This window comes from Mus pahari, chromosome 11 (genome assembly GCF_900095145.1).
Source record: "Mus pahari chromosome 11, PAHARI_EIJ_v1.1, whole genome shotgun sequence".
Classification (NCBI taxonomy): domain Eukaryota; kingdom Metazoa; phylum Chordata; class Mammalia; order Rodentia; family Muridae; genus Mus; species Mus pahari.
In genome coordinates this window covers 28197820-28210251 of record NC_034600.1, presented here as the reverse complement: position 1 = coordinate 28210251, position 12432 = coordinate 28197820, and the positions used below count along the sequence as shown (strand labels likewise).

Here is a 12432-nt window from a genome sequence, read left to right as displayed (position 1 = left end):
TGTGATTACATCAAGAGGGCTTCTCTGTGTTTCTCTGGGACACCCCAACTCCTGTGACCTGAGGACCCGAGGGAGTTCTTCACGAGGGGGTCCTACACTATCAAATTCAAAAGTGATGGTAATGAATCTTTCGAGAGACACAGTGACTAGAATCCTCTGGATCTGCACAATGGAAGATGCTACAGTTGAGTTTACCTCTTACTTATTAATTTACTTACACCCCTGTTCAGATGGTGCCAGTCCTGGGAAGCCTGACAGGTCATCTTGTAGCAGAAGCTAGATGCAAACCCTTGCAAGCATACCTGCCGGACCCCACAGCAGCTCTGCCTTCAGGACTAGACACCCACAGTATAGAAGCAACAACACCCGACACAGTGGGAGTGAAAAGCAGGGGTTCCTCACTTGTTTACTGAAGCCACAGGTGAACTCTTGGCAAAGTTCTCATCTTCACCTTGAGAACTACTAAACTCAGCATCCTGAAAACGCTTCCCAATCTTTGGTCGCTTTAGATGGCTGCTCCGAGTACGCGTGGAAACAGGAGTCTTTTCAGGACCTGAGAGGAAAGCAGGAGAACTGCATTTGACTCTGCATGGGAAGGACTACCTACGAACATACACGGCAATGCCAGATCTGCAGCTTGACAACCCACGGTCCCGTTACAGTGTTGCTCCTTCCTGCAGATCCAGCTAAGAGAGCAATGCCAGCACTTGTTTTCATTACAAAATAATGGCTAATGTCCACTCGGCATATCCCTACATCATCCGAGGATCGCTGTGTCTGCACTTTCATCCATGATCTCTCTTACTGATACTGGGGAATGATGTGGATATTATGATCCCCGTGGTACAAGTACAGAATGGGGTGCTCGTCAGCACCCTCCGTGTTCACACTGTAAAATCACAGGCAGTGGAGTTGGGAGGAGAGCCCAGGCTAGAACACTTACTACAAGAAGTGATTTCAGCTGATTTCTTACCTTCAGAAGTGCTAGCAAAGGCATCTTTTAGGGAATGGATCTAAAATAGAGATAAAGATTAAAATCTAATGTTTTAAACTATTCTTTCTCACTATGGACCTCTTTCATTCATAGCTTCAAAGAAAAATAATTGTATTCCAATAGTACTTTTTGTTAAGAAACCTACCTTAAAAATTAAAAGATTATGTTATAGCCCTCAGTTCATTATAAGCCTTAAGAATTTATCAAAGGATCTGAAATACTAACAGCCTTCTGCTCTGCTGGGTTAAGGGCTGCTGTTGAGGTTGCTGCTCCGTGTTGTTTTCATATGCCCTTCACATAGATCTCTACTGCTGATGAACTAAACACACAGCTAAATAAAGTTCCTCAGCATGTAGCCTGATTTCTAGAGCAAGTGTCTCCCAACAGAGGGTCATCTGATTTCCCATTAGACCCAGCAAGATAAATTCCCAAAATTACTTCTCTACATTGATGGCAACAATTACAGTCATCCCAGTTAAAACCTATGGAATAGAAATGAGATAGTCCTAAATCTCATTCAACCAATCACAAAGCTTGCTGATTTTGAATGAAGGCTCCCTGTCTTATCACTATATCCCACCAGCTTCTTCCCTGGCCAGGTATTCTCTTTAACTACCATCCTATCTACTATCTAAGCCTTTACACCCAGTAAAAGAATGCTTCTGGGCTAGAGAGATGGCTCAGCAGTTAAGAGCACTGACTGCTCTTCCGAAGGCTCTGAGTTCAAATCCCAGCAACCACTTGGTGGCTCACGACCATCCATAATGAGATCTGATGCCCTCTTCTGGAGTGTCTGAAGACAGTGACAGTGTTCTTACATATAATAAATAAATAAATCTTTAAAAAAAAAAAAAAGATTGCTTCCCAGTCACAAGCTGTATGACTGACTCCTGACTCCTTTGCTTAATCAATACCTTACCACTGTACAGAATACAAACTAAAAATTATTTAATAGTTAATCTCTTTCATAATAAGTATACATCTCCTTTACATGCTATCTTCTAAAATGCCCTAGTAACATTTTCAGAGACTTCCCACCTACCCTTCAAGTCATCCTTGCGCTATGCTATAACTAAGACAATTATTATCCTGTAGTATATTCATTGCTTTAACAATGGATCATCTAGTTTTCTCATGTATACCAGAACCATACCTTTGAATGTCCACTTCTTGCTCTGATATCTACTCCATTACAAAACTCCAACAACTCAATTTATCCAGTCCATACTTACTGAACTACAACATGGTATCAAAAGATCTATTTAAAGCTGAAAAAAATTTATCCTGTATTCCAGAATACTAGAACTATATAAATTTGAAGATGCCAATTAAAAAAACAGTAAATATTTTGAGGTGCAAATGATCCCAATCCAATCATTAAATACTGTACATAATGTCACTTTTTTTTTTTACTAAAACATTATAGTAAGAATATGAACTTCAAAAATGACAGAATATTCGATTTATGCTATTAATCTTATGATGTACAGTTACTACAATATATCCCCATTCAAATGACATTTAAAATTATTTGGTATTATATTAAAAGAAACTATAGCCTTTATTACCCTTGTGGGACGAGCATAATTTCTAGTTTTCCTTGATTTTATGATAACTGAAAATACTATGTGATTGTATAACTGAGAAATATGGACTATAACATAATAAGAACAGGGGCTTGCCGGGCATGGTGCCACACACATTGAGTCTGAGAACTCAGGAGGAAGAGGCAGGTAAGACTCTGTGAATTTCAGGACAGCCACAGCAACTTAATGAGACACTGTCTCAATAATAAACAATACATATGTATGTATCTTAAATTAGTTTTAATTAGCTTGTAATACTGTAAACATCATTACAAATATTTTTCAAAAAGCACTAAATCTTTAATAATCAATTGACAGAGCTACCAAGAAAATGAATGCAGTTGAAATTACCTAAGCTTATGTAATAAAGGGTACAAGAGCTTCCAGTCTGAGCTATTCATGAGGCTGAGGCAGGATGTTTTCAAGTTCAAACTAGGCTAGAATACAGGCCTACCTGAGCAACATGGTGAGACCCACTTCAAAATAAAAGAGTACTGGGCCGGGCCGGGGATGTACGTTAGTGGTAAAACACTTGCCCAGAATACATAAGATACCAAGTTCAGTGCTCACTATCCCCGAAACAGCAGCAAACACAAATGACACAAAAACATTACAATTTCCTATGAGGGTCAAAGGCATACCTGCAGCTCACTAGACTGAGTGTCTTCCATTCCAGGTTCATATTCTGGTACAGCAGCAAGACCATATTCTGCAGACATAGGTCTTTTGGCTTCATATTGAGAAACATCTACATGAAGAAAAAAATTTACATTATGAACCAATCATGTTTTTTATATTAATACTATTTGAGTTTTAGATATGTCTCCTTTATAATACCTTGTAACTAATTCATTGATCCACAAAGCCTAATCTATGCTTCTTTATTATTATTTTTACTCACAATCCTTACTGGGTTATTTCATTGGTTGGGCTAGTCAAGGTCAGGTTTTGTTTTTGTCATTGTTATTTTGGAGTTTTTGTTTGTTTGTTTTGTTTTTGTTTTTTTCAGACAGGATTTCTGTGTCATCCTGGCTATTCTGGAACTCATTTTGTAGACCAGACTGGCCTAGAACAAAGAGCTCCACCTGCCTCTGCCTCCCAAGTGCTGGGATGAAAGGTGTGCACTACGCCTAGCATTGTCTTTTGTGTTGTACTTTTTCCTTTCAGACGTATTTAATGTATGAATATTTTGCCAGTATTTATGTAGGTATAACGTGTACCTGGTGGCCAAGGAGGTCAGAAGGTGTCAGATCCCACGGAACTGGAGTTATAGAGATGGTTGTATGCCACCACATGGATGCTGGCAATTGAACCCAGTCCTTTACAAGAGCCACAGCTTCTCTCAACTGCTGAGACATTGCTCTAGCCCCCTCTATGCCTCTTTCTTATTAGTGACTAAAAAGCAAAAGCACAATAAAAACTCCAAATTTTATTTTTTGTTTTTTTTTTTGGTTTTTTCGAGACAGGGTTTCTCTGTATAGCTCTGGCTGTCCTGGAACTCACTTGGTAGACCAGGCTGGCCTCGAACTCAGAAATCCGCCTGCCTCTGCCTCCCAAGTGCTGGGATTAAAGGCCTGCGCCACCAGGCCCGGCTTCAAAACTCCAAATTTTAAAAGAGGGTGTTTTGGTTTGTATATGCTCGGCCCAGAGAGTGGCACTATTAGAAGGTGTGGCCTTGTTGGAGTGGATGTGGCCCTGTTGGAGTGGGTATGTCACTGTGGGTATGGGCTTTAAGACTCTCATCCTAGCTGCCTGGTAGTGAGTCTCCTACTAGCAGCCTTCAGAAGATGTAGAACTCTCAGCTCTGCCTGAACCATGCCTGCCTAGATGCTGCCATGTTCCCACCTTGATGATAGTGAACTGAACCTTTGAACCTATAAACCAGCCTCATTTAAATGTTGTCCTTTGTAAGACTTGCCTTGGTCATGGTGTCTGTTCACAGGAGTAAAACCCTAATTAAGACAGTCTGCAACCAGAAAGATCACAACATTGCTCTGAGGTATATAAGACACGACCACTATTGGGTGCTGTTTTTAAAGTGTCCCATAGTCTACTAGTCTTACCTGTAACTTTAATAGCCTCTCTCTGTAGTGCTCGGGTGACTGGTATTCGCTGATGCCAGTGACCCACACCTTCAACTTCCCAAAGAAGTTCATGATCTCCTGGATACTTTTCAAAGTATTGCTTGGAAGCTGCAAAACACATTTAACAACATCCTAGAAATCTCAAATGGCAAATAGAACAGAGGAGAGAAAGATGTCCAAGTCATTCAGTGAGGAACGTAACCTCTGCACCAGAAACATGACCAAGGCACCTCAGAGTGACCAGTCTCTCAGGCACAGGTAAAAATCTCGAGGTTGGAGAGATGGCTTGTAGTTAAGAGCACTTGCTGCTCTTCCAGAGGACCTGAATTTGGTTCCCAGAACCCATATGATGGCTCACAACCATCTGTAACTCCAATTCCAAGGCATCCAATGCCCTCTCTGGCCTCCACAGGCACTGGCACTCACACTGTACAAATACACGGGCCAAACAATCATTCACATAGAATGATAAACATATCTTTTTTTAAAAAGTAAAAATGTCTTGAAAAACAAACAAAAAAAGTAAAAATGTTATATTTTAGATAACAAATTTAAATGAAAAATCTAAAGAATTTACACGCGCAAAAGGAGTCACTATGTGATGTCTAAAATGATACTACACAAACATTTGACCGTCACAAAAAGAGGCCAAACTGCAGTGACATCTGTCATAAAGCCTTTGTGTCTGGCTGTCCGTGAATGTCTCAGCAAAGCCTTCGCTGTGTCTGGGTTAGTCAGTAAAGGCTGAGAAACTGTTTCGCGTTTGTCTGACCCTCAATGAGATGTTGTCTCCCTGGAGATCCTGCACTTGGTGCCCTGTGCTGCACCAGGACTGAGACTCGGGTGGGGGATCTGCTCTCTTGGGCAGCAAGGGCAAGAGAGCTTGGGTACTTGAGACCTCTCTCAGCCCCAATTAACCTTGTATAATGTTTGAAGAGTAAGTGGAGTGAGCTAGCCCGGTGGCAGTCTTTTCCAAGAAGGCTGAACCCTTCTGTTCCTTCAAAAACTGAAGGCTTAGCACCTCGGCGAGTTTCTCTCTACTGCAGTGTACGACCATCATTGAGCAGTATCCATCACTACCTGCTCGCACTGAGGTGATTTACCTAGGACAGATAATTCAAAGAGTGAGGTCACAAGGGCCTTCACACTGTGCACATATACAGCACTGTGCACACCTCCACAGAACATATGTATTAAGTGACAAGTATCACCAGAATTATAAAGACTGGTTAATAAAACAACCACAAAGCACACAATGCTTTAAAAAGTTACGGACGGGCTGGAGAGATGGCTCAGCGGGTAAGAGCACCGACTGCTCTTCTGAAGGTCCTGAGTTCAAATCCCAGCAACCACATGGTGGCTCACAACCATCCATAATAAGATCTGACCTCCTCTTCTGGAGTGTCTGAAGACAGCTACAGTGTACTTACATACAATAAATAAATAAATCTTAAAAAAAAAAAAAGTTACGGACATGCAAACATGGCATCAAGAGAAAGAAGGATGCGCGGATTTCAGGAGTTGAACTGTCTAGAGAGCAAAGGCAAAGGGTAGGTGGAATTACTACAGCTCCAAAGGGAAGATGGACTGTATAGAGAATGAACTGTACAAACCCCTGTATCAAAAAGGCTATGTTTCCGGGCTGGTGAAATGGCTCTGTGGGTCAGAGCGCTGACTGCTCTTCCGAAGGTCCGGAGTTCAAATCCCAGCAACCACATGGTGGCTCACAACCATCTATAATGAGATCTGATGCCCTCTTCTGGAGTGTCTAAAGACAGCTACAGTGTATTTACATATAATAAATAAATAAATAAATAAATAAATAAATAAATAAATAAAAGGCTATGTTTCCAATTTCAGGGTTATTCGTATTTTAAATACTTTGCATATGCTTTACTGTTGGGCATACTGAAAATTAAAAATGCTCTGAAACATAAAACTTCTTGAACGACGTATGCTTAGTAAGCCCCAGCCCTGGAGCAGTTCAGTTTCCATTCTGGTGAAGCATGCTCAGCCTATGTGATCCTCATCAAAAGCAACTGTGGTCAGTGCTGTCTAATCTGCACCCTCAACACAAGGATGGCAGGACGTCATTCTAGCCGGGGACAAATTATGAGTGTCTAGTGCAAATCCACAGACTGACTGGGACTGGGCACTGTCAGTCCTTCTCGCCAACTATAAAGCTCTGCCCTGGGTGTAGTAAGAAGCTTCTTCCTGGAGCAACAGCACTTGTAACCCCAGGTACCTCTCATGCACATGTGTAAATGGTCACCAAGGCCGGTCTGCAGTCACCAGGTGGGCTTCTCTTATGCCAAATGCTTGAGACAGGTTTGGATTTCTTCTCAGATTTTTAATATTTGCCAACCTTAACTACAAAGCCATCCATGCCTTTGACTTCTGGTCAGCTGCCTGCCCATCTCCTCTGCTGGCCCTAAGTCACAGGAATGGCTTCCATGTCTCCATCTCTCTCTCCTAACAGCTGCTGGGGCTCAGGGTTTGGCAATCTTTTGGTTTCTCTCAAATTCTCAAATCTGACTCTCAAGCTTCCTTCTGAGTCTGTTTTTAAATTTTTAATAAAGGACTAAGAACCTGTAAAAGGAAATTCTAACTCCTCAATAACATGTGCCTTATTCATATGTTTGAAAGACAGAATAAACTTGCAGGAAACAAAATCAGAATTTAAAAAAACCATTAGTTCTGCTATACAGAAACTGCAAACTATTTTTTTTAATGTGGTTCTTTTACATGTATGGGTTTTGTCTGCATGTATGTCTGTGCACCACATGTGTATCTGCTGCCCATGGAGGCCAGAAGAGAGACTAAACAAACAAATAAATAAATAAATAAATAAGCAAGCAAGCAAGCTTGGGGGAAAAAAAGAAAGCCTTGCAAAAAAAAAAAAANGGTGGCTCACAACCATCCATAATAAGATCTGACCTCCTCTTCTGGAGTGTCTGAAGACAGCTACAGTGTACTTACATACAATAAATAAATAAATCTTAAAAAAAAAAAAAGTTACGGACATGCAAACATGGCATCAAGAGAAAGAAGGATGCGCGGATTTCAGGAGTTGAACTGTCTAGAGAGCAAAGGCAAAGGGTAGGTGGAATTACTACAGCTCCAAAGGGAAGATGGACTGTATAGAGAATGAACTGTACAAACCCCTGTATCAAAAAGGCTATGTTTCCGGGCTGGTGAAATGGCTCTGTGGGTCAGAGCGCTGACTGCTCTTCCGAAGGTCCGGAGTTCAAATCCCAGCAACCACATGGTGGCTCACAACCATCTATAATGAGATCTGATGCCCTCTTCTGGAGTGTCTAAAGACAGCTACAGTGTATTTACATATAATAAATAAATAAATAAATAAATAAATAAATAAATAAATAAAAGGCTATGTTTCCAATTTCAGGGTTATTCGTATTTTAAATACTTTGCATATGCTTTACTGTTGGGCATACTGAAAATTAAAAATGCTCTGAAACATAAAACTTCTTGAACGACGTATGCTTAGTAAGCCCCAGCCCTGGAGCAGTTCAGTTTCCATTCTGGTGAAGCATGCTCAGCCTATGTGATCCTCATCAAAAGCAACTGTGGTCAGTGCTGTCTAATCTGCACCCTCAACACAAGGATGGCAGGACGTCATTCTAGCCGGGGACAAATTATGAGTGTCTAGTGCAAATCCACAGACTGACTGGGACTGGGCACTGTCAGTCCTTCTCGCCAACTATAAAGCTCTGCCCTGGGTGTAGTAAGAAGCTTCTTCCTGGAGCAACAGCACTTGTAACCCCAGGTACCTCTCATGCACATGTGTAAATGGTCACCAAGGCCGGTCTGCAGTCACCAGGTGGGCTTCTCTTATGCCAAATGCTTGAGACAGGTTTGGATTTCTTCTCAGATTTTTAATATTTGCCAACCTTAACTACAAAGCCATCCATGCCTTTGACTTCTGGTCAGCTGCCTGCCCATCTCCTCTGCTGGCCCTAAGTCACAGGAATGGCTTCCATGTCTCCATCTCTCTCTCCTAACAGCTGCTGGGGCTCAGGGTTTGGCAATCTTTTGGTTTCTCTCAAATTCTCAAATCTGACTCTCAAGCTTCCTTCTGAGTCTGTTTTTAAATTTTTAATAAAGGACTAAGAACCTGTAAAAGGAAATTCTAACTCCTCAATAACATGTGCCTTATTCATATGTTTGAAAGACAGAATAAACTTGCAGGAAACAAAATCAGAATTTAAAAAAACCATTAGTTCTGCTATACAGAAACTGCAAACTATTTTTTTTAATGTGGTTCTTTTACATGTATGGGTTTTGTCTGCATGTATGTCTGTGCACCACATGTGTATCTGCTGCCCATGGAGGCCAGAAGAGAGACTAAACAAACAAATAAATAAATAAATAAATAAGCAAGCAAGCAAGCTTGGGGGAAAAAAAGAAAGCCTTGCAAAAAAAAAAAAAAAAAAAAAAAAAAACCTCCTTGGCATGTAATCCCAGAGCCTGGAAGTTAAGACAAAAGGATCATTATTTCAAAGCCAGCCTGTCTCCATTTAACACATCTAAAAAAATAAAAAAAGCTACCCTCTATATAACAACCAGATACCATGAAATAAAATGGCACTTGTAAAGTCAAGTCCTAGAATGTAAAAACTTCCAAACTCATTTAAAACTGACAATATACATTTATAAGATTCTGGAGAAACTTTGAGGTGACATCAAGTTTAACATTTTCCAGCTCAGCCCACTTACCTGTGTACATGAGAGAAGACAGTGGATACCGTAAGCCAAGTGCATCTTCTGTAAAGGAATCAACAAAATCTTCCAGCATATGAAGCCCCAAATCCTTTCCTCTGTATTTCTTCCTTATAAACATTGTATCAAGAACTGGCAGTTGGTAATTCTGAGTAAGAAATGAGGCACATAAGCTTCCTGCAGCAGCAAGAGAAACCAAAGAATTTTACATAGTAAGTTACATGGACATTTAGTAAATACGAGTTAACATTTCTGAAAATAGCTTTTCCCTTAAGTCAAAAAGCACACCAAAAATGTGTATATTCTGTAATAAAGTATATTGTGACTTTTGTTATACACCATAATATATGTGTGATAATAAGAATAGCTGTTATTTTATGTTTGGCAACAGTAATATAGGACAAATAGCTTACTAACATTTCATGTCATACATACCTGATTATGACATAACCTAACCTTCTCCCTATCTGCCCCATGAACTGAAACATCAAAAACCACAAGCCAAAACTAAATATTCTTTTAATTGCTTTTGCTCATATATATGGTCACAGCAACCAAAGTCTGACTAGAACACTGTCCAAGAAAATCCTATTTGGTCATAAGAAGAAAAGAAGAGTTGGAACTAGAAAGATGGCTTACAGAGTCTGGGATTGGTTCTCAGCACCCATATGATGACTAACAAGCACCCATAACTCGAGCCCACCTTGGGTCTCTGAGGGCACAAAACATGCACACAGTACACATACATGCAAGCAAACAAAACAGTTATACAGATGTAATAAATCTAATTTTTCCAAAGAAGTGAAGTACTGATACACACTACAATATATTATATGAGACTTGGAAAAAGACTATTGAAAGAAGGAAGGAAGGAAGGAAGGAAGGAAAGAAAAAGAAAGAAAGAAAGAAAGAAAGAAAGAAAGAAAGAAAGAAAGAAAGAAAGAAAGAAAGAAAGAGGAAAAAAGAAAAGCTAGATACAAGCCACACAATATACGATCTAGATTAATTAATGGATTAATGGTTGCCAAAGGCTGGAAATAAGAGTGACTATTGTATACAGATCTTGTTTTGTAATAATGAAAATGACATAAAACTGGTGAAATATGATACATTTGAAATGTGTAAATTTTGTGGTATATGAATATACAACTTATTTAAAATATAAATAAAATAGCAACTTACACATTTGATGTATACCATTTATAATCAAATTCTGCAGAGACAAGTCTGAAAGTATGTTCCCTCAAGTTTACACATTTTCTCAGTAAATCTTAACATCCGTTTGTCCAGTTACTCTGAGAAAAGCGCCCAGCACTCACCCCTGGTTCTTCTGCAGCCTACTAACAGTCCATCAGAAATCCTGCAGCAGGAACAGCAAGAATGCCTTGGGCCTTGTTTCCTTTGCCCAGGCAGTCCACAGCACCAATCACAGGCCTCCCAAAGCAGCCCTGCCACCTCACTGTCAACCCTGCTGACATGCTCTGTACTGATGGGTTCTCAGGAGCAGTTTCGGCTCCCGGAGAAGTTGGCTCTGTAGGTCCCTTCCCATTTCAGACCTAAACACATTTGTCTGAGGTATCCTCTATGGCCCCTTGGCTAGGCATGTGTTCCCACCACAAAAATGAACAAAGAGTCAAACAAAACAACAAAACCAGCTCTGTGACAGAGAGGGAGGAGAACACAACAGCTCAAGGACAAAAACAACATGTTCTAACAACTACAAAGGATAAACTATCTCCAACAGATGCTACTATTTTCTATCCCGTGATATAAGGGTGGAAAGAAGTTGGAAGGTCAGCCATGGTAAGCACAACCCTGGAGAGAAAGCTCAACAGGGAACTCCAGCTAGCTGTCTCATTATTGTGAGCCCAGATTTGATGTTGTTATTGCTATCTGCTGGGCACCTTCCTGGGGAGACTCTGCTCTGCCAGGGACTCTCTTGATCTGGAACTCCAGCTCGGTGCCCTAATGGTGCTGCCCCATTGGGTTTCTGATGGATGTGACGACACTACCTGTTAGCTGTTATTTATTCTTTTACTTGGAAGTCTCAGGTGGGGGTGTGGAATGACATGGGAGACTTTCTATCAACAACTCTAGTTACCTGCCTCAATGGGCTTTCCCAACTGATTTCTGCTAGACATTTTAAGTAGCTTATTTAAAGGTGTTCTGCTATCTATCTTAGAATCTCACTCATTTAAAACCACTACTAATGAGTAGAGATGGATCGGCTGTTTAGAACACCCATTCTTGAAAAGGACCTGCATTCAGTTCTCAGCACCAATATGGTGGCTCATAACCACCCATAACTCTAGTTCCATTGTATCTGACTCCCTCTTCTGACTTGTGTGGGTACTATACACACGATACACATATATATATGCAGGAAAAACACTCATACACATAAAATAAAAAATAAACTGAAAGCATGACATAGTTTATTATAAGGCATTCTCTGGACTGCACAGAACACCTGCATACGCTGGGCACCCTGTCCCTGCACTCCCAGTGCTGCCGAGAGCATGAAGGAGTGTGGAGGTGGGGCATCCTTTCCTCCCAGCACTCAGGCAGCAGAGGCAGGCAGATGTCAGAGTTCCAGGACAGCCAGGGCTACACAAACCCTTGTTTTCTTGGGTGCAGGGGGCAGCAAGAAAGATGGTGTTTACCCTCCATCCTGAAACCCCTTCTTCCCTTCACCACAGAGCAGAATTCACTCTTTCTTTGGCCTAGAAACCTTTTAAGATACAACCTCTACCCTCTCCAAATTCTATCACTCACTCTATAAGCCAAGCTTGGAAGCCATCTGCAATTTCTGGAGTACTCAAACCTGTCTCCCCACTTTCAGTTCCTGCCTGGAATCTCTTCTGAGACTCACTTCCTGTTACTCCATCGCTCATTCAGAAAACCTTCTCCTACCCACGCTATTTAAAATAGCTTCTCTGACACCCTCTCTTCCATCTATGTGATCTTTTTCCTAGCACCTACTTGTCTGCCCATTACCATCGCTCCCTCTAAAATCAAGTTCCTC

The 12432-nt window shown here is 40.9% G+C and overlaps 1 protein-coding gene across 2 annotated transcripts in view; it reads right to left on the bottom strand.

Annotated features, from left to right (window-relative positions):
- The window catches only part of Fam169a (family with sequence similarity 169 member A), a 54912-nt gene that overhangs the window by 13880 nt on the left and 28600 nt on the right, over window positions 1–12432 (bottom strand). For both annotated transcript variants that reach the window (XM_029544115.1, XM_021208398.1), the window contains exons 6-10: window positions 9405–9584; window positions 4644–4772; window positions 3222–3328; window positions 974–1013; window positions 403–553 (exon numbers count right to left, since the gene is read on the bottom strand). In XM_029544115.1, the coding sequence (XP_029399975.1) occupies window positions 403–553; window positions 974–1013; window positions 3222–3328; window positions 4644–4772; window positions 9405–9584 (607 nt within the window). The remainder of the gene's footprint in view (window positions 1–402; window positions 554–973; window positions 1014–3221; window positions 3329–4643; window positions 4773–9404; window positions 9585–12432) is intronic.